We start from the raw sequence: 23,200 nt of genomic DNA on the forward strand, positions 1-23,200 counted from the left end.
AGACTGACAGATCCCAATCATTACCCTGGGGAAGCCTGGTCACAGTCAGCTAGTAACCTGACCCAGGCTTGAACTTGCAACAGCTGGTTCATAGAGCTTAACCTTTCTCTGGAGCCTGTAGCGTTGTTTTATTTCTGCCTGAACTCCTGTTTAGCCACTGGAATGCAGACGCCTTTTTTAAATGCTGTAAAATTGAAAGCGTGTTTAAAATGAAGAAAGCAGAAACGCAGTACTGCAGAACCTTTTTATTTTCTTTCACATAGCTCGTCCAATTGCATTGTTTAAAAAAAGTGTGTGAACCATCAGATGGTTGCTAGTATAAAATCATTCAGTACACAAATGCTTACAAAATCTTTGCCTTTGACATGTCATAAATCAGCAAGGGTATCTCTGGCTTTAACATTAACAGTACTGATTTGTGGTTTAAACCACGAAGTCACCCACTGCTGCATGTTCCATCCCTCACCTGTCTTCAAATACATTGCAGCTCTGTTGCAGTTGTATAGATTTCTACATGTCCAGTCTTGCAAAAAAAAAAGTCATCCACAAACAAGTAATAAGCAGTTTCACATTTTAAAGGCAGTGCCACATGTTTTTTAGTAATGCCTTTCTAGAAGAATTGAATTTTATAATCCCATAAAAACACTTTATATAGGTAGGAGTCATGTCGACAAGACCTGCGATAATGTTTCCCTTCCTCCAGTCATGACAGTGGGCGGTTTCGCTCCAAATCTTATACAGCGGGACATCCTCCAGTCCTCATTGATAACGAAGCCTTCACACGTTTCATTCTATTGGAAATGATCAAGTACTACTTGGAGAAGGCTACCTTTCTTTTTGGACTGGATTGCTGGAAGATCATGAGAAAAGTTGTGATGTAATATCGATACTGTGGCACAACAGGATCTGCCATCTGAATTGTTTTCTCACATATACCCCCTACCCTTTCATAACGAACCAATCCTGTTTTGCAGGGTTGAGGACCAGACTTGTGCGGACGTTGTAATGGTCAGGTACAACTACTGTATTTGAAGAAAGCGGATCATCACGTTTTCTAAGAGTTCAGTCTGAGTTCAAGGGCATCTTTGCCTCCTTGCAGCTGTGGCACTGCCTTGCACAACACCAGGCTACAACACAAGGACATGGACAGAATACACATTTAATTACTGCTGGAAAGACCAGGGCTCAGTGCAGGCCACACTGAAGAGCACTACTTCAAAATGGTTGCCGCAAGACTGTCTTCTTATACTCCACTGATTTTACTATTGAGCTTATGAAGTCACGCCTTAGCTCAGTACTTTGCAAAGCAAAAGGGATAGAAGCCTCCAAATAAGACAGTGAGGTCAGGTCCACTGGCCATTTTATTTCCTTCTTTGTCGAGACACCTTTGGCCTACGTGTGTCCTCACAAAATTGTTTTTCTATAAATATGGTATCCTGTACATCCCGGATCTCACGGACATAGCCTGCTAAAACATAAATAGTACAATATAGAAAACTTTATACAGACATTCTAGCTGGTATTGCACTCACAGGCTATGAAATAGTTTGTTCTTCTAGACGGAACAACGAACTATACAGTACTTCCTTGTAGTCATCTTTACGCCATGCTAGCTCGTTATCTGAGGAAAATTAAATAGCATTAAATACTCTGAAGCTGCATGCGTTTGTACTGTACATTAAAATAACTTAGCAACTACAAAATAAGAGGAGCCTAATGTATTTAATATTAAAATTTCAGATAATACACAGCTGAGTACTTTTAAGTCATTTCTGTTCTGCCGGAATTGGTTAGTGTGTACTTCGTGTCTATGCGCAAGTACACAGTTTTGTATTGGCTTCTTTCATCCTCTCCCAAATTTGTCCCAGGGGAACAGCACTCCCTGAATTGCTCCGATCTTTAAAACAAGGGGATAAAAGGAATCGCAAAAAAAAAATTAGGAAGTGAAAATGACAAGTTTGCTTGGCAGACTGAAAGTAGTTTATCGGGTTTAGCCAGCGACACTCACTCTAGAACGCACACACAGAGATACACAACAGGCATGACTAAAAAAAGCCGTTAAATAGAGCCTATCAAACAAAATACATTTCTAAAATAACCAAACATACAACTCTTGAGTCATTTTCACAAACACCAACTAAAAGTAGATTATATAATAAACTTTAAGCAACTGGGGTATACTCAAAATGGAAATGCCTTTTTAAATTGTTTCAGCTCCACTTCCAATTAAATTGCCCCCTTTTAAATTACTTTCAGTTTTATGTCCAGTGCAATGTTTCAAAGCTTCCACACAAGAAAAATAACTGTGAAATGTAAGTGGCTGCATGTTCAGCAGCAACTAGAACTGTTTCTAAGGTGCTCTGCAGCATGACTCAAGTTTCAAAAGGAAGGTCTCCAGAATTGATGGTACTGAAGTGGGCCTTTGAAGGGAGACATAGATTTGATGTGGTTCAGTGACAGCTCCCTGAAGCTCAGACCTCCTACTGAGGCAGAAGTGTACCTGGTGCCCTGTGGACATGGGCCCAGAGTAGATCAAAGCTTCTACCCACCTGTTGGTTGCAAATTATAGACCCAGTTTTAATTGATTCATCCCAAGGTGCTTTACATGTAGGATGGGAACCACTTCATCACTTGCAGAGCAGCCCCAACTGGACGATCCAGTGAAAAATTGCTTCACAAATCTAACCCTGGGTGAATCCAAAGGCAGCCAGATTAAACTCTTTCAAAAATGGGATCATAAATGGCCTTAGTTCTTAGTATCTCTTCCAAAGCACAACACCTTTCGTTTACCAGACACCTGCCTTTGGTCCCTGGATTTGCAATCTACGATTGTTTGCTATCTTGAACTTCTAAATTAATCAGAGCCATGGTTTAGAAACCTGTCAAGTTCCCTTTGCTGACAAATGAGTGGACGGTAAAGTACAACATTTGTCCTGATTTTAGCTTAAAAATTAGCCGCTCACTCATGCTTTTGAATGAAGTTTTTTTTTGTGTGTTAATTGGCCAATTCAGTTAGACCAAATTTTACTTTGCAGATGTTATGGCAACCGTCTCAAACATTTTGTATAATTATGAGGCGGGCCTTCTTTTAGTTTTGTCAAAACATTGGTTGTCAGATTTATTTTCTTTCTGCATCGCAGAAGATGATGTGGTTGAGTAAATCATGAACAAGCAACATGATTTCCTTTTGATGTGACAGGTTTAAGAGCTAGGACTTTCCCCCACAGACACACATGACATTCTTGTGTAAAGTCTCAGTTAACTTGTTCAGTCAAATGCAATGTCCAATTATCTTGTTTTGAACAGGAAGTCAGAAATAGTTGGGACAGCATTTTGAAACACCCTATAATACAATTGAATTAAAAGAATTAACAGTATTGGTGGCTTCTCGTAAAATGAACGAAAGACAAAATCCAAATGAATTTTACTCAAAATATCTAATGGGTACCTTCAGCACCCCTCACTCGAAAGGGTTAAGCTCTCTCAATGTCAGCCTCATGAATATTAATTGGACTGAATGAGAGAATCCGAATAAGGGTGCAGAGTTTATTGTGCTTGATCGAACAAATGCATATTCATGGTATGTCAGCAAAGGTCTGAATATTTATAAAGCATCAATACAAATTAACCCATGAAATTATATTTGACTGCAGTGAGGAGTAGTCAAGGTTTTTATTTGTGACATTTCTTACTAAAACATTTGATAATCAAAAATTTACAAAGACCAGTAAAGTGCTTGCAAACCAAACAAAGAAGCTGACTTGACTTTCCTTAATTTGTTCGGAACAGTAGAGGGCCATTTCACAATGCTTGGGGAACCTCCCAACGTGTTTTATGTTCAAATATGAACGAGACCCAGTTGTTAAAGTGAAGTCTACCATCCCCTCTCTACCATGTACTGGGAACCTTATTTTCTTGGGAAAAATGCAGCCAAGCGCTGCTTTTTAATGGGGAGGATATGTATCTCCTGGGAGTTCATTTTCTTTAATTTGATGCTTCTGTTTTTCAGAGACTTTTTCAGGGGGTCGTTTGCATCTCTCTGCTCAGCCTGGTTCTTGGCGTCGTAGCACTGCTGCAGCATGGATTCCTGGGTGCTGTCCCGTTTGAAGGAGAAGTTTTTGGTGGATACGCCGGAGAGACCTTTGATCTTGCCACAGAAGATGGCAGGGACAGCGTCTTTGACCGACACAATGACCTTGGCTGTCTGCGAGGTGCTGACAATTTCAATGTTGCCACTGCTACACTTCGGTTCACATCCCGGCCTGGTGGTGCCGGGGTCCATCACCCACTTGTGCTGTCGGCTGAATTCCAGAGAAGCCAGGCTGTTGAGCATTTTTGAGTCCAGTTTTTGCGTTCCCTCTACGGGGTGAGAGACCTCTAAAGATAAGGCAGTGCTTGTTGTATCTTCACGAGGGTGAGATGGATGTTCTAAACCATCCCTGGGAAGGTCCCTGCTGGGATCTAGAAGAGCTGTTTGGAAACATTGTTTCCGTATGCTGGTCACTGACAAATCAAGAACGCTGTCTTGTTGAAAATGGATTTCCTGTTTGGTTTGAAGTGGCATGGATTTCATTGAAAGGTCCAATACTTCTACATCGCCAGGTTGTAGAGATGGAGAAGCTAGCTGGGAATGGTTGGAGGAAAAGTCCCTGTTTTGAAGCGTAAGGGGGCTTAAGCTCTCCTTTGTGGCCGTCTGGGTACTTTTGCTCAAAGTGCAAGCTTGTTTAGGTGGGCCTGTGAATCCTTTAGACTCACTATTCTGTGGAATGGGAATTGGAACTGGAATGGGGATGGGAAGAGGCACAGGGAGGGGGACAATGACAGGGTAGGGGACCAGCAGAGTGGCTGGGGGGACCAAGGGAGACAGTGGGAAGCTGTACGCCTGAGAAGGTGGTGGAGGCGGTGGGAAAAAGTTTGATGAGAAGGGGTCCGTAGGGGCGGATGCTGCAGAGTGACAAGGAGATGAGTTGAGGTTGTTCTGGGTTGGGAAGAGGTCCTGAAGGATGGCGGCAAATCCTGGGTTCTGGAGTAGAGGCAGGATGCCAGGCTCCTGCGGTTGACCAGAAGGCTTTTGATCGATCGGCTGAGGCTGATTAAAGGACAGGGAGGAGTTCTGGCAGAGCATGTTGTTTTGCAAAGATATGGCAGGGCAAGGGGCACCTTGCGACAGCACCGGAGAGTTCAAATGCTGAAACACCTGCTGCTCCAGGACTAGAGGAAGGGGGACTGGCCCTTGGTTGGTCATGACATAGGGTGTGTTCCCCGCTGGGGTAACCTGCGGAGTGGCGCTGCCAGCCACCTGGAGGTGGATGGGTAGCACCACTGGGCTGTCCCCAAGGCAGATGGGCTGGAGGACAGTGGCGGCCACTTTGAGAGCCACGCCCCCTGGGGACTCCGTGGGAGGCGTGACGATGGGGGGTGCAGGGACAGCCACCAGAGGCGAAAGGGCCTTCTTCATGAGGCCGGTGGGATTAATGTTCCAGGCCTCGGCAGTGATGAGCTGGGTCATGCCATTCTCCAGCTTGCCACCACTGCCCCCACTTCCTGCCGCCCCACTGCTGCCCACGGTGCTCTGGGGACTGCCAATGTCCAGTGGCAGGTTGGGCTGCGCATCCTTGTACAGGTCCTCCATTTGTCGGAGCTTCCTGCTGACTTCCTCCTTGGACTCTTGAGTTGTCAGGAATCCGCTTCAGGTCCTGATTGTCAGTGAGCTCATGATCTCCTCGTATTGTCCTAGAGGCAGGCTGCTGATACTGGCCTGGAAAAAATAAAAGAAAGGCAATTGTATATGCAGTGTATAAGAATTTTCTTATTATATTGTATGTAATTTACTCATAAGGGTTATTAGATGGTAAAATGGATCGCTTTTTATTTCTGCACTTAACTGGGAATTGTAAATAAGGGTCTCGAGTACTGATTTGAAATGTGTTTGTGGCTTACAATCATTTATGTTTGAGTCTATTGGAAGATACTGAACCCACCTAATACAATTTCACAGGCCTTGTAACGCATATAAAGAGATAGATTATCTCCAGCTCTCAAAAAGACCATACAAATGTTTACACTGGAGTAGGTATCTTATAAATGGTGATGACAGCATTACACAAGACAAACATGGTGCAGTGCTGTACTGTATACTCTCATACGGGACAAAACAAATCTGATACCAACTGGCTTTTAGCATAAAGTAATGCACACAGATGTGTATTAAATTACTTTTTCCCCATGTTATGATTTTTTCCAAACCCTGTATGGTCCTTATTATTAAGAATTCTGGCACCAAATAAACAAATTGGCAGTGCACTGCTAATAAAACTGTAAGTAACACTCTACGAGGCCAAACACACTGACACCACCCCAACCATATCCCTAAAAACCTCCATTTTGTATTCTTAGGATACTTTACATTTTTTCTAGCGCTCAGTTGTGAGGAGGCAAGGGAGACCGCTAAACAATGCTGTACAGTTTGCCACATAAAAAGTCTGTTTCTCCAAATTAAAGTAATGCCATATACAGTACCCTGAAGGGGTTTGTTACCAAAGTGGAAAAAAAGCTAAACAACTCAGTAGATGTGCTCACACCAGGCTATTGAAGCACCAGTGAAAGTATGTTGAGCCACTAGAGTTTGTTTATAAAGTGAGCACCACAGTGGAACAGCGACCTTAGCCAGCTATGGATATCTATACCTCCTAGGCATCTTCCAGCAAACACAGTATGATCACTTAGTGTTATAATTACAGCATTTCCCCCCATCCACTTGATAGAACAAAACACTGAACTAAACTAAATGTGGCTTAACGTCTTATTTTGGATCACTCAGCCCCCTTCCCCCCCAGTGTTCCATCACTTTGAGATAAAGCTGCTCCTGGAGTGATTGATGAGTGAGCTTATTTAAGATCATTCCCCTAGAAGACAGCTTGTTCAGTTCCAATTAGTCTGTGCATACAGTGCAATATTAATCACCAAGCAAAACTGCAGATGCTCATAATGACTCTGTATCAAATAGCAAACAACTGGGGGGCATTCAGTGCAGTTTAGGGGTGCTAATCAGACCACCTTAGTTAATCACAGGTCTTTTTTCTCAGCTCTCGGAGGTAGTTGCAGTTTGTGTTAGTTTCCACAGTGCTCTGGAGTATAAGCTGTGCTCTGAATCAGCCTCCTGGAAGTATACGGGCAAGAGCACTGTCCCTCCTTAGAGAACAACCAACTGCAATTTTTTAATCTTGACAAACTGAAATGAATAAACAGTTGGATCTACTGCCTCTCCTGAACAAACCACTATATCTTGCTACAAAATACAACTTGGGCAATTTTAATATTAAGTTAAAATATTTATGAACCCAGCCCATCATTTCTTAAATTATCTTCACAGCCACAGATTGTAACATTTGCTGTGTAATAAGGGAGATACAGAAGTTAGAAACTTTTCCAATTGCACTTGAAGAAAAAAAAAAGATAAACAGTTGTACAAGGTAATAGGACGGTCATTAGGTAATCTCTTACTTCTGTCTATAGGAAGAAATAGTTTTTTTCAGTTTTTGCTTGAAGTCATATATATGTACAGAAAGTGATTTTCACAGTCTTCTGCCCAGTAGGTAGTGAACAGTTTGTTTCAGATATATCACTGGCAGATGTAAAAAAAGTAAACCTAAATGTCATTAACACAGGAATTTATTCCTCAATTTATATATAAATAAACTGATTGAAATTAATTCACTCTGGCTACACATTTTTTTATAAAATATCTTTCTTAGAAATGTTTAATATGGGGTCGATGTGTGTATTAAAGCCGGTGTCGTCAGTGAAAAAGCTGAGAGTGCTGGACACTAACCATGTGCCCAGTTAGCCTTAAACAGAACAACACAGGAGAGCTGCAGAAAAATAAGGTTCCTAAATTAGCCAGCGTCGGCTCCACCATCACTTCAAATCGTATCGCAATCCCCATGGAAACGCTTCCCAGATTTAGGCCCCGTTACCATGGCGAAGTGGAAAATTGATAAAAATTAAAGGGCTCAGCCAAAGCTGGTCTGGTTCCTTCTGATTAGGGGCATTAGAATTCAGGGCTAGAAGTTTTCACATCTCTTCCACATCAAGGTCTTACTCGCCCTCCTTTCCATCCGTCAGAAGGGTCAAGCCGAGAGCAAGAAACTTTATGTACTTAAAGGAAATATTTCATCTGAATTTCTTAAGAGCCTGGAGTGCCTTGGACAATCATGTATAAACACAATCCATGAGGATAACTTATTTTTCTCTTTTGTTCCTAATTGCACTTAAACCATCTGTGTTCAAAGCTACTTAAGCTACTTAAAAGACTCACTTGCAGAAAAATTATGACATTCAATTCTCGTCTTGAAAACAAAAGAGAGTCTGTATGAAAAGAAGAGTCAATATATATTCCATTTCCCTTTAAATACATTCAGTACAGCCAAATTTATTTGACTGGAAAATGATTTACAAGTGCTTGAATTTTGAGATGAACCATTCAGCATTCCCTGTATGAGATTTTAAATTTTGCTTGTGACGTTTTTCTAAATTATTTTACTAATAATTATTATGTTATATTTACTTTTTACTTCTTATTAACCATACTATTATTATAATGTGTTAATATACAGTATATGTATTCTACAACCCAATGTGATCCAGTTTCTTTTATAAAAAGGAGGATGACAAACTGCTTATTAAGAACTGGGAAGTGGCTATTGATATCTGAAAAGTTAAAAAAATCCAGCTGTTTCACCACAAGGTCATATTGTGTCTCTGGTTATGCTTTATTTGGGTATGACCGTTTTTAAAGAGGAAGTTATCCTCTTTTCATTCCTGTTTTCTTTCCCTACCTGTTTCTTATCTGATATTTTCTAAATGTTTCTTGCTTTGACATACTGCTAATACCTCACTAATAATCGTAGACTACAGTAATAACTACAGTAAGTAAAAGTTCAGTCCCCACCCTATAGTGACACAAATTATAACAGGAACTCCTGGAATCCCTATCAGTTATTAATGGGCCTTCCAGTACTACAGCAAACACTTTCTGCTTGTTTTATAACAATTCCCTTTTACAGTACACGTTTTGCTGGAACACCCAGTTTGTAAGAAAAAGAACAACTCGCATTAACGAGTGACTCAAGTAGCACAGCTACAAGTGGGCAGAAAATAAGAGGAACATCTGTGACTAAAGCACTCAAAAGAGCGATGCTTTTGGGCCTGTTGTTTCAGCGACTACAATTCAAAATCAGTTAAGTCACAGAGCAAAATAATATATTTTTAATAATTCCATGTTAACACCTCTTTTTCACAAATAAAATCAAGAGTCAGGGCAGGAGACTGAAACAATTCATCCATCTCTCCATTTTCCAATTGCTATATCCAATACATGGTTGCAGGGGGGCTGGAGACTATCCCAGCAAGCAATGGGCACAAGGCAAGATACACCCTGGACAGGACAGTGGCCCATCACAGGGTCCACACCGACACACACACAGACACACTGGGACAATTTTACCAGAAACCAATGAAGCTACCAGCATATCTTTTGACTAGGGGAGAAAACCCATTAGAACACAGGGAAAACACACACACTCCACACAGATACTGTAGCACCCCAGCACTGGCAGCAATGCTAAACACTGAGCCACTACATCATCCTCCTGAAACAATTCACTGGCTGTAAAATAATACACGTTTCTGTGGGTATTTTTGGTTTTACAAGAAACCTGTTCACATTTTTCATATTCTGTAAATGTACTGCTTCACGCCCAAGAGGGGTAAGTGACATAATCAATAAAAATAGATCTTAAATATATATTTTGTTAAAACCTTTGGAAAGCTCAAATAAATATGTTTTTAATGCCACAGGCAACCTATTAAAAACCTTATTAAAAAGTCAACCCAAAGCTCTGGAATAAATGTTTCATAGTAAAAACACATCATTCAGAATGGGGAAAGCAGAAATTCTGGTGGCGAGCTTTTGAGAAATAAAATACTTCAATACCAAATTGATCACATGCGTGCAACACAGCAGATTGCCTTGTCCAAATCCATAACTCCAGCTACATGCAAAACAAGTGCATCTGTCTGTGCTGATCCCTCTTTGACCGATGAACTCTGATCTTTTAGACAGTAAAACATCTGTATGATTGTGTAAGATGTTGATAGATCAAATGTAGAAAGCTGACTCAATGTTACAGAAGAAACGGGCTCAGAAAAAAAATAATCTGTGCTTTTCTATATGATCTATCAGTTTTACCTGTTTAATCTTTAAGATGCTGAAAAGAGAAGAAAGAAAACACAACGTTTTGGCCATGAAGAAGGCTCCACAGCCGAAACGTTGTTTTCTTTCTTCTCTTTTCAGCATGGAATAAACCTATTACTTGTTCCTTTGCAGCCTACGCATGCTGACGCAGCTACCCACCTGAACTACTAATCTTTAAGATATCTGCTGTGCAAACAAATGTTATTAAAGTCCTCTTTTTTTCAATTTTTATATGATCTAATGAAATAAAATCAGAGGAATGCCTTGCTGATTAAAGAACATCCAGCATGTAGATGTTGAATAGAGTTTGATGCATCAGTCTTGCTGTCCAACAGAGATCATGACTGTTTTTTTTTGTCATTTTGGGCTTTGAATCTTCTTTCCTGAGAATTCACTTTATGCCTAAATTTCCAAATGTTCCAATTATATAAAAACAAACCAGAGTTTATACAATGAACGATGAAAACACACTTCTGATCCAGATGTGAGCAGACAGGGAACACTAATTTACACTCTAGAGAACAGCTTAAAACCTGAAAAATAAGTACATTGTTATTGGCTACTAAGTGACACATCTTAAATTAGAGGTTTTAAATTAGATTTTTAATAGACAATATTACTTTGAAAGGTTTCTCCAACTACTGTGGCAACAAAGGACTGATGTCCTTTTTATGTTGGTCTTCACTGATAACGACGGCCATTTTGTACCTGAGGGGGACTCACTCTCTCTGATTCTGGAGGCTGTTGCCATCACACATTCAGACCAGTGAGCACGTAGTCCCCACGGCAGCCCTCTCTCCGGCCAGAGCTGTGATTTGGCTGAGGCGTTTTTCCAGTAGACTGGGCAATGGCTGCCATTCTGTCACAAGCCATAGGGTCTCGGCAAATGCTGCAGGCCTTCACAAGTGTCAGGCCATAGCAAGGGCAGAGCGAATTGTACTGCCCATATTTACTGAAAGCAGTATCAGAGAATTTACAGCACATAGACCATTCTGTTACAAAATGTCTATTACTGTGTATCCATGGGGGAGTTAAATTCCATAACCACTAAAGATTAGGGACTACAAAATCAAACCCAATACTCTTGTCATGTACAGTATGCCACCTAAATATCCAAATGGAATGTCTTCTTTCCACACTGATCTTGTTTTATTATAACCATTTTTATTTTTTTAACATAATGGCATCCATCTGGCCTGCTTTTGCACCAGTGAAAACTGGAGAGCAGTGTTCTCTTGCTCTGTAATTTTTTTCTTTATTGTTCTCCAACACATTTCTGCCAAAACAAGACGGCTGTGATTGATTATATTTTTATTTTTTGTACATGAAGGGCAGATCCTTGCGATTGGATAGGAGTTGCAGGGCCTAGAGAGAGTGTCTCCCAAAAGCATTTACTCACATTATTGGAAAATCCAATAAAGACTTGTGTATTTATAGCACGTATCCCTTGTACTTCTCCCTGGCTGTACCCCAGCTAAGTCAAATCCAACAGGCTGTATTTTTAGAGTCTGCAAATGGAAGGTGTCTGTTCACTGGGAATTAATGAAGAATGAGATCATGATAGCGGAGAGCCACACACAATGATATCATCCTATACAAACACACATATACATGTGGACAGCCTGCCATCCACATTTATACTTTTATTTATAGACACAGATGTCTTTAACAGAAAGATCTATATAATAAAGTGTGTTTTACAGAAAGATTTGTGGAACACAGTGGAGCATTCTTTGCTGAAACTAAGCCCCACTGACTGCACACAGCACACAGTGTTGCCTAACATAACAAGGAGAACATGTAAATTACCAGTAGTATTCTTCTCCAAAATCTGTTAGGTGCATAGTTAGTACTGATCTGTACCTTGCGATATAATACAACATGTAATACAGGGAAATCCACTTAAAACTCAAAAAGCAAATTACAATGCTGTATACTGCGCTCTAAACTACAACTTGATGTTGATTTCATTTGCTTTTTACCTGCCACTGCTGTATATCATGTAAGACAAGTAGATTTTATTAACGCAGAATCACCCCACATTTGTTACAGAAGATCTCAGACCTTACTTAGTCTAAAACAGAAATCAGATGATGTCCTAATGAATGAGACAACAATAAACACCTTCTCAGGTCAGAAATGAATCAGTAAGCAAACAACAATGAGAATCAATGCTGCAGCCCTAGATTATAACCATATGGCAGGTATCCAGTAGGTCAGCACTTCTCCCCGGGCAATTTTACCCAAGACAGCCAGGCTCAGTGCTGAGCCAGGTAAGGCCAGGAGATGCGTCTCATCAAACACACTGCTCGTGATGCAGGGAGCTCTCATTAAAGACTGCTCTTTCAGGCAATGGCAGGGCTCACTACATTTCAAGTCCCTATTCAATTTGTGAATGTCAGTGTGTCTTCCGGTCTTTTTTTTTAATAGAAAGTAAGTTACGATACATCCACTGACACACATACTTAATGTGTTTCTGTATATTGCTGAAGAAAATGATGTGGACTTTCCAAAATTCTGTTTCTAAAAACCGTGAGCTGTCCAGAGGATTTTGTGAGGCATTAGTCTGTGACCCTGCTCAGTTCATACTGTACCTACTTACTTATCCTTTTTGCTAAGCAGACAGAGCCTACTCAAGATACAGTTCCATCCTCTAGTTAGACTTACCATTTATGTTTCATGCTTGGCTGCTTTTTTGTTCTTTAATCATGTGAGTTAAACAGCTGACCAAACATCCATTAATTAAACTGGATCAGGGACAGAAGAAAAGGAAGCTATCCAAGTGTAGTTCTCTCATGCCTGACGCAAGCCCTGAACTCCAGACTCTGCTTTCTTCATTCCAGTACCAGGACTGCCACCCCCACACCAGGACCCTGCTGTCTGCTTCCCAGCTGAGATTAGGACCTAAGTGAGTCATGTGACACTTGGCTCACGCCAGCCCCCTGATTCTACCAGCCTCAGCCTCTGTCCAGACCCCTCCTGTTTGGGCACTGCCTGCTGCCAGTTGATCTTATCACTGGAAAGGGCCAATTTGTAAGAAGGCTAATGCTGTCAGCAGCTCTTTCTGCCCTGCCATCAGCCCGTGTGATGAGGCATTTTTCTTGTATCAGGTAAACTCTGCAGCACAGTCTATGGCTTAAAGGACCGCACACTCGAGAAATCTATGGTATCATGGGGGATCCTAAAAAAACCTGTGACGCAATAATAACAATTGCTTACACTTTTATAGCGCTTTTCTGGACACTCCACACAAAGCGCTCTACTGGTAATGGGGATCTCCTCCACCACCAATGTGCAGCCCCACCTGGATGATGCGACGGCAGCCATAGTGCGCCAGAACGCTCACCACACATCAGCTATCAGTAGGGAGGAGAGCAGAGTGATGAAGCCAATTCATAGAGGGGGATTATTAGGAGGCCATGATTGGTAAGGGTCAATGGGAAATTTGGCCAGGACGCCAGGGTAACACCCCTACTCTTTTCAAGAAACGCCCTGAGATTTTTATTGACCACAGAGAGTCAGAACCTCGGTTTTACATCTCATCCGAAGGACGGTCCCTGTGTACAGTATACTGTCCCCGTCACTATACTGGGGCATTAGGACCCACATAAACCACAGAGTGAGTGCCCTCTGCTGGCCCCACTAACACCTCTTACAGTAGCAATCTTAGTTTTTCTCAGGAGTCTCCCATCCAGGTACTGACCAGGCTCACACCTGCTTAGCTTCATTGGGCTGCCAGCTGTGAGCTGCAGGGTGATATGCACAGTCCATTAAAGAATACAATACCGTCATCAGACGTTAACTCGTAGCTTGAACAATGGGATGGAATGCCTTTCCTTCAGAAAATGAACTTCCTAATATCAGATCAGATCAAAATACTCTACCGCCAGAACTATTATTCCACGCAGGGTTCTGTTTAATCAGGTCTTGACTGTCACAACCTGACAGTAGTTGCTGGATTCTCTGCTTTCCTCGGTCTCTTGTACCCACAAGCAGAACAGAGCAACGACACTGGAAAATGACTTAATACCGAAGTGAAATAAGACTCTTCTGCTTATAACCTATGCCAGTGGAAGAAATTGCATACGTTATAATCAAAATGTTGATTACAACTGGGTGTATAAATGTGGTTTTCATCTCCACAAATACTGCAGAAAGCTGAAAACAGTGAGAATAGTTTGTGCACGTCGATATTTGCATATCATTGTAATCACTCTCATCATCATATTATCATTGTTGTGATGCAACATGTGAATCCCTTTTTCTTGGTAAACACATGAGCCTGTTTTTTCCAGTCAAAAGGGGAAGGATCTGAAGTCTGAACTCTGTGCACAGGAGACTAGCTGGGCATTGTTTTTACCAGCATACCAACCTAAAAGCCCAGACAGAATTCCTCACCATCCACATTAATGGTTTCCATATTTTTATCAAACAGTTTACTTTCCCTTTATCTTCCTGCGAGAGGCTACACAGCCCAAGTCCTGTTTTCCAACATAACATTTGTTGTGCAGATTGCTAATGTGCAAAGCATTTAACCGTCTCATACAGCTGTAGATGATATAACAGCCCTTAAAATTATTTAAAAGAAATATTTAAACTGCATGCCAAAATTAATGTTTGTCCTAATGGGTGATTTATATTACATTACTGACTTCTGCCAAACAGAACCACCCCAAGAAAAAAAAACAGCTATGGGAGACGTACGTCTGTCTTTTAACAACTGCACAACAATAGTAAAAAACACAAAAATAGGACTTTTGGAACAAAATAAGATAAGAAAATACCACAGAGTGTCAACCTTGGCTCTACTTCTTATTTGCCCCTTTTGTATCGTTCGTTCAAAACAAGTACCAATCGCCAGGCAGACAGTTTTATTTAGAGAACTCTGCTAGATTTGTCTAAACAAAACTGCCCGGAGACCGCTGCTTGTTTTGAATGAACGTCCAGTCTGATTACTGCCATGAGGAGTCTCCGCGGCAACAATTGTCTTCTGCTGGAAACAATCAGTTGGCTGAAGGTTTTTTTTTTTTAATTTACTGTCGTCTCTGTTGTCATTGTTTTTTCCACTTTTTCTTTCCACTTTGAATTTCCCTATACAGTCTATCAACCAACAGCTGCAAACCACAAGCGGCGAAGAAGTACGAAACGTCAGTTGTAGCCAAATTGTAGCCAAATTTAGAGCTGAGCTCTCCAGCACAGACACATCTCGAACAGACCCCATAAAGACTTGCTTCGGGATGGCGATGTAAACCGTTCGCTTCACACGTTTCCTCCTCAAGCCATAGGAACAACAAAATTGGTAATTTGGCACAGCCAGCACATTAACCGTAAGCTAGTGACGCTGTTGGCCAGATATGTACAAGCAGCTACCAATATCTACCATTAGAGCACTGGATTCTACGTTTAGTAAAGTAAATGAACGACCGAACTTCAAATGATGTTCCCTAATGGGTGGCATAGTGGCACTATGGTTAGCGTTTCTGCCTCGCAGTGTTGGGTTCTTGGGTTCAATTACAGAAATGGGGGGCACCCTGTGTGGAGTCTGCCACAGTAAAAAGACATAGGTTAATTTTATGTTAATTGGCTTCTGGGAAATTGGCCCTGGTGTGTCCTGTGATGGACTGGTGTCCAGTCCAGGGTGTATCCGGTCTTGCTCCCATTGCTTGCCAGGATAAGCGTCTACCCCACCTGCAACCTTGTGTTGGGAAGAAGTTCTGTAGAAAATGGATGGTTGGATGTTACTAACGTAGGGTAAATGAGTAACATGAATAACACTCTTGGACAACACTGATCTAGCAAGTAGCACCTCTGTTTGAAAACCCACCCAGAGTGGCTTTGTCCCACCCACTTCACTTTTGCCCAGGGAGCTCCAGCAGATTCACCCCAAACCCCTCACAAGTCTGAGAAAACAAACAGAAGGCTTGCAAGCTGATAGAAAAAAAAAAGTTTGTTGAAAAAGGAAAAAATGAACAACTCCAAAAATAACTCCCCAAATTTATAATAGGCCTGATTTCAACAATCAAGTGTCTCAAAACAATAAGACAAAATCGTGGTGTGGACACTGCACAGCAAACCTGGTGAACTGCTATGCATCTCCTTGGATTGTGTCCTCGTTTCTTCCCAGACATATAACAGCACAAAACAAAAGAAACATTGGCAGTACATGGCTTCCACTCAGACAGAGTTCACCGCTAAGGAAAACATCAACATCTGTTCATCTCAGAGTAAAACAAAGATGACTGATGTGGAAAAAAGTCTATGCAACACTTTTGCAAGACGTAATTTTAAAACGCCATGGGCCATCCTTAAACAAGTGATCCTTCACAAAGATCCAGCTGATATCTGCATTTCCTCTTAAAATACAAACAACTGGAATGGTTAGTTAAAACTCTGAGACATTCATTTAAGCGTCTTTAAATAAGGCATTAATAAGAGTGGAGTTTGCATGTTCTCTCCCAGTATTTACTGAGTACTCTGGGGGTCAGAGACATGCTGGCTAGATTAATTGGTGTCCCTAACTGTCCCAGTGCACCCATTTGTGGTCCCTGTAGTGGATTGGTCTCCTGACTGCCTTGTGCCCCATTCTTTCCAGCTGCCACAACCTTTCACAGGAATTCAAGCTTTCTCATAATGAATAATGGATGATGCTCTACAATATATCTTCCTTCTGCCCTGCAGTATGCTTCTAGCGCAGACTACCAACACAAGGGCACACAAGTTCATGTCGGTTAACCTCCAGGCCTTTGTAATGGACAATCAGAAATTTAGGGTTAATCACTGACAATAAAGAAGTGTAGCACCACACACAAGATGCAATATGTTGTTATGATTTACTGTGCTCATGCACAATATTGCTGTCATATACAGTAACTAAACTGCACCTTAACGGGCGGTTTAAGCAATAGCTTAATATAAGCGCTAAAAAGGCAGAGAAATAAATGTGACACTCAAAAGTAACAACACAATAGAGACATTTTGTATTTTATGAATACTAAGACTAGTAATTAGCAGTTTAATACTAATTGGAATACGTCCAATTTGTTTAATTCAATAGTCTGAAGTCTGAAGGGCAGTACCCCAAAGAGACCACTATGCGGTGCCTGTGAGCACATGTCAATAATGATGCGAACACAGGCTAACGAATTGTCTACGTTTCATGACCTGAATGTGTTTTCTTTTCAAATTATTTACAGATTATGTAGGTCTCCCCCCAAAAAATCTGTATTTTATGTATATGAAAAAAAACTGTAATGCTACATTAAAATCATACTGGTTTTTCTTTGCAGTAAAAATGGCTGTTGGGAAATAAATCCAGGGTGGGTTTCAAGTTGGATGCAGTAAATCGTAACCCAGTAAAAGTCACCTGCGTGTGGGGAAGCCGGCAAACGCTGTCAAGGCGATATTTTTCTTTGTAACGCATCCGTAATGTATTCCTGAGATATTAATGAAATACGTATTTTAATTATTGGGTTTATGTAATGCAAATTGCAAAGTGAAAGAAATTTTAGTGCGCCCTTTGTTTTTAAACCTGTTTAGAGTACATTTGTGCAACAAACCCCATGATAAGTAATAAGGTAAATCTCCTTATACTGTCGTGGTCTTAGTGGTCAACAGGGCGCCTGACTGTGTGCTTGGGTTAATTCATGTGACAGCCGAAAAACAGGCCTACAGAAACGTTGAAAATCACACCTAAGAAGGATTCCATAAATGTCTTTTAGTCTTTTTTTAACATTTCATCATGGAAACGATCCCTGCTATTTCCTATATAGAAGATCCATGCCTCTTACTTTCCCTATTCTACATAATTTTGAATCTAATTGGTCCAAAATTTCAAAGGCACACTTTTCATAATCAAACTGCTGTTGGTGGCTTGTTAAAGTTCTGCTGCATGGATCTGACACCGCCAGTTGTTGGTTTTTAACTACAATCTGAAATTTGAGACTAAGTGAGACTCAGATCTTTAAATCTAGTCCTGCCATAAACTGAATTTACTGCACTACTTTTTTGTATTATTTATGTAAAGTGCCTCCCACAGACCTAAGACATACTGGTAGGTTAACTGGCTTCTGGGAAAATTGGCCCTGCTGTGGTTGTGTGTGTGTGATTGTGTGTGTCTGTGTGTGTGCCCTGCGATGGACTAGCGTCCGGTCCAGAGTGTATCCTGCCTTGAGCCCTTTGCTTACTAGGATAGGCTCCAGCTCCCCTGCACTCCTTTTTTGATCAAGTGGGTAGAAAATTGATGGATTGATGTAAATTGCCATGCCAATACTCTGGACTGAAAGGCACTATATCAAAATAAAAACATTTGGATTGATTGATTTTAATTGGAACTTAATACCCTTGATTTCAACAATCCTCTGTGTTTAGCTGTGTGCCTTCAAGGGGGCTGAGATCCCAGGTTAACAAACATTACTTCATTGCATCATCTGTCTTTCACAGACAGCTGAGCAGAGCATTTACATGATCTCTCAAGTTTAAAAGTTTAGAAGATACCTTTCTGGTGGAATTAGCTCTAAAACATGTTTTAGAAATTATGTCATCAGTTATTCTTTTGTTTTATTGTTTTGTTGTGCTAACAAGGCCTTTATTGTGATGTATTATTACATGTATATGATGTATATGATGCATGCTGTGTCACTGTTCAGTGCAACTCAACAATAAAACAGCTTCTTACAGGAAAAGATCAGCCCATCTCCTGGAAACTACTCAGAACAGAGCAAGTACGTTGATGTAAACTTTCCAGCTGCAAAATGGTGTCTTTAATTGCATGGTCAGTGATGTCATTTTGACTCATTTCTGTGCCCAATTTCACAGTCGGCAATAATGGTGCATTCGTGACTGTTGCTTTCTTGTCAGTTAATTGTAATGACTTTGTAGAGTAAATAACAAGTATATTTATATATCTCGTTCTAAGTGAACACCATTCTGGTTTAAGATGAGGCCAAGTCAATTTTGTGTCACAAAAAGAGGGAGATACTACATTCAAGAGCAAGATCTGCACATTAGTTTCTGAACATTTATGACTTTTTCATGACCACATAAAATCCACTAATCTCTCAATCCATCCATTCTCCAACCACCTCTTCTAATTCAGTGGTGTGGGCCTATCCCAGCAGGCACTTGGCACAAGGCAGGGTACAACTTGGATGGGATGCCAGTCCATCAAAGAGCAGGCACACAGACACACACACTCAAACCTAGAAACACTTTTCCTAGAAGCTAGTTAACATACTATGCTTTTGGAATGCAGGAGAAAACTGGAGTGCCCAGATGAAACACACTCAAACATGGGAGAACATACAAACTCTATAGAGATAGCACCCCTGGTCTGGAACTGGTTCACAGCCTCAGCTCTGTGAGACAACAATGTTAACCACCATGCCATCCATAATCCACTAATAACGTTTTACATGTAAAATTAAGTTACTTCCTTCATTGTCAATATGCTTGAAGATATACTGTTTTAAACATATTTGATATTGGCCATATTATGAAATCTTCTCATTAATAAATATTTCCTCCCAGAAGTGTTAAGCAAATAAACCTCACTCAATTCCATACGCTTCACTTTGCCTGAGTTCATGGTTCAAAAATCCCTTGAATCAATAAACCCCACTCCTATCAAAAAAGTGTGAAAAATATAAGCTATTAACAGCAGATTTCCTTTTCTTCACGTGTTAGCAGTGATGTCCTTAAATGTACAAGACCCATGTGAATATGTGAAGCATCTGAAAACAATAAGAAGACAATAATTCTTATGCCACTTTATCCTCTCCAAAACACTAAAGTACATATTTTGCATTTGACCAAGGGGAAAATCACATGCCATAAATGCCTTTTTTCCCTTTAAAATCAAGATCACTACCATGGATAGTGATCTGAACTGTGCTATTCAGAACAGCTGCTATCTTTTAAGGACCAGGATCAAACTTAACAGTAGTGCATTGATTCAGAATCACAAATCATTGTGTTTACTGTAATATTCTATGGTGATGAGAGGCCGACTTCTTCAAAGCAAACTGCTGAACGACAACCCAAAATCATTATTTTCTCTCATTAAGAGAGCAAAGAAACTTGTCATATTCGAGTTTCCTGCTCATCTGTTTCTCATTCAGTTTAAAAAGTATTCAGAATATGAGCTAGCTAGATTGGCAATGAAATACAGAAACAATGTGTTGGAGTTGACATTGGAGATCACACCTGGCGGCTCTTATTGTGTTCATTTAGATTGTTTTAAAAGGTGAAAACTGACAGAAGAAAGAGGAAAAATAAGCTTCCAAGTCTTGATATTATAGGTGATATATTCTTTCATATATTGTAAGAATATTTTCAGTAAATCAGCAGTAACATTTGTACCTTTTGGCTCTGCCTCTATACTAATTGCAACACCCGCTCATTTGTTTAAAAGCCTTAATATAACTTTACACAAGAAGAACAATAGCTTTTTTTTTATTTTTTAAGCAACCCTTCTGTTCGTCGTGTAGGTATTTCTTAGCAGAGTTTACTATCTAAAACGATACTGAAGCCCACACTACTAAAATAAATACGGCCTTTAAACAAACGTTTCGCCACCTCTCTTTAAACACCAATTTCACAAGAAACGCTCAGGTTTAAGACTGTATTTAATAAAAACAAACAAAAGTCAGGAGCATTTATGAAACACAAAGGGATTGCCCTCAGCAAGGAGGGAGCTGGTTATCAGCCAAACTAAGAAGGGAGGACACAGGAGCCATATTATAATTTCACGGAAAGGAGAGGGGGAAAAGAGAAGGTCATCAGATGTCAATACATGTATTATAAAAGCGGGGGTTTTGTGCGAGTCCACCCCGAAACCCAATGTTTTCAGACATAGTGAATGAGTAACACGATTTGTACGATTCTACTGAACTTAACGCAGTAAGGTATCAGACTGTGCTGCGATAGCTGCGTTGTAAGAAACCAGATGGGCCTCTGTTGACTGCCAAAAGCATCATTAGCATCTAAGCATTTTAGCGAAATCGATAAACAAAAGTAATACATTATTTAACTTTCTCGGGTTAAAAGGCTCGACGGTCAAGCTTTTAGCGACGCCACTACTGAACGCTGGCGAAGCTACACAAGTGCCTCTGGTATGATTATTAATGAGAGCCTTCCGAGCCTGTGCAGTCACAGATCTCGTACACGGCACATCCATCTGACTGTGTCCAAGGCTGGCTCAGGGGACCTCTACAATTACAGCACAATACAGCAGCTGTTTGGAAACATTGCTAACCCTAAACAAAACAGAAACGGGTGTGGAATTTCGTGAGTGCTTCAACAAAACCCCATATTTACTACTGGGGATTTTTTTTTCCAAGTCACTCCTTTTACTACTGTTTTATTCTGCCTGTTTGGTGCGCGTTCTTCATTGTGACGTTAACAAAGTCATTGTATCTGTAAAATCAACATTAAAAAAATATCGAAATATATACGACCGAGTACTGATAGGATAGGTTTAAATTCGCAGGAAAAAAAAAATAAAAACAACAATGATGGTTCCATTCAACTGAGAAACGACGCTTTCAGGAAATTACCTTCTGTCGCTTTAAGGACGCTTCCTAGTCTTTGCCAACGCACCTGTGCGACCATCTAAACATTGTAAAGGGCATTTAATCACCCTAAATGACGAATGGATAAGAATGACATAATACACAGCTTTATCACTAGTTTTCTGCTTTCAATGGTTCTGTTTAAGGCGTTGGCATTTTGTTTTACTGTCCATTTTGAAGATACGATGTAGAAATTCAGCTTTACGCAGGGAGTCTCAGAATGCTGCGTATACAAAAACAATAAATACATTTCTCAAGCAGGGAAGTGTTTAGTATTCACACGACAAAGCGTTCTTTCCACTAAAATTTCCGAGGCTACGCGAAAACGGTCCTTACCTTAGCAGTATTTCAGTCCTGATCCAGAACAATGCAATAGAGCCAAAGGTGGACCTAACTAGGCATCGCGTATTGTAGCTTTTTTCCTGGTCCAGCAATGCATTCAGCATCGTAATTTCTGATTTTTCCAACGGGATTCGATCTTCGAGCATTTGCCCCTCCGAGAATGAACGGCGTAGACGGGTTCTTTTTTTTTATTATTCCCCCCCCCCTCTGAATCGAGAGTCTCGGAAACAGACCGAACGGATAAAATCGGAGGCAGCTGACGGGGCACCGCTGTCAAAACCGAGCCAGCCCCCCGCGCTGCGCTGCGCTGCAAGGCTCGGCTCGCACAGCTGAAGGAGGATTTGATCCGCTGACAGCGGGGCTGCGCGCGCAGCGCCGGAGCCCGAGCCCGTGGTCCAGCTCCTCCCGTCCTGTCTGGTGCGTCTGACAGTCTGCCTCAGAGGTACGGCAGCGGCCATAGGGAGAGCAGCGGGCTGCCGAGGGCAGACTCTACTGTCCACCAGCTCGCTGTGCAGTGCTAGAGTCCTCACCAGCCAGTACCCCGCAAGATAGTTTGGCATTAAGAAAAAAAATATATATATAATGGCTTGAATAACGAGGCGGACGTACACGTATTTGGTTCGCCTACAGTAAGGTATGTGAAGGTACATTAGATGCTGTCGTTGCGTAGGTTTATTTTTCACATGAAGTGGAAAAAAAATCTCACAACAAAAATAAATAGGCGCAAATGAATTACCTTCTTCAGAAAAATAATGAAAACAATTACATTTTCCTTAAGAAGTTACATTCTAAATTTCAGACCTTTTTTTTTTCTCAAATCCACACATATTTCTTACAAACATTATGATTTTTGGATGTGTTCATGGGTGTTCTGGTAAAATGTTTTTACATTTCGATCCTTCACGTTCTGCGAGTTGATGATCCCTGTGTTCTAGTGAGAAGAGTGAAAATATTCCTTTGTTTTCTGTGCGCAGTAGGGAAGAAAAACGTTCGATTTGGACTTTTCTCCCTGAAAATGCTGTAATAGTACAGCTGA

General features: G+C 40.9%; 1 protein-coding gene across 1 annotated transcript; it reads right to left on the reverse strand.

The window, feature by feature from the left end:
* Positions 1 to 230: 230 nt before the first annotated feature.
* Positions 231 to 22,689, reverse strand: rai2 (retinoic acid induced 2). Its single transcript, XM_015363964.2, has 2 exons — positions 22,159 to 22,689; positions 231 to 5,758 (listed from the first exon to the last, which is right to left on the reverse strand). The coding sequence occupies exon 2, from the start codon at positions 5,630 to 5,632 to the stop codon at positions 3,908 to 3,910; it is 1,725 nt and encodes a 574-aa protein (XP_015219450.1). The 5' UTR covers positions 5,633 to 5,758; positions 22,159 to 22,689; the 3' UTR covers positions 231 to 3,907.
* Positions 22,690 to 23,200: the final 511 nt, after the last annotated feature.

This window comes from Lepisosteus oculatus, chromosome 15, assembly GCF_040954835.1.
Source record: "Lepisosteus oculatus isolate fLepOcu1 chromosome 15, fLepOcu1.hap2, whole genome shotgun sequence".
NCBI classification, from domain to species: Eukaryota; Metazoa; Chordata; class Actinopteri; order Semionotiformes; family Lepisosteidae; genus Lepisosteus; species Lepisosteus oculatus.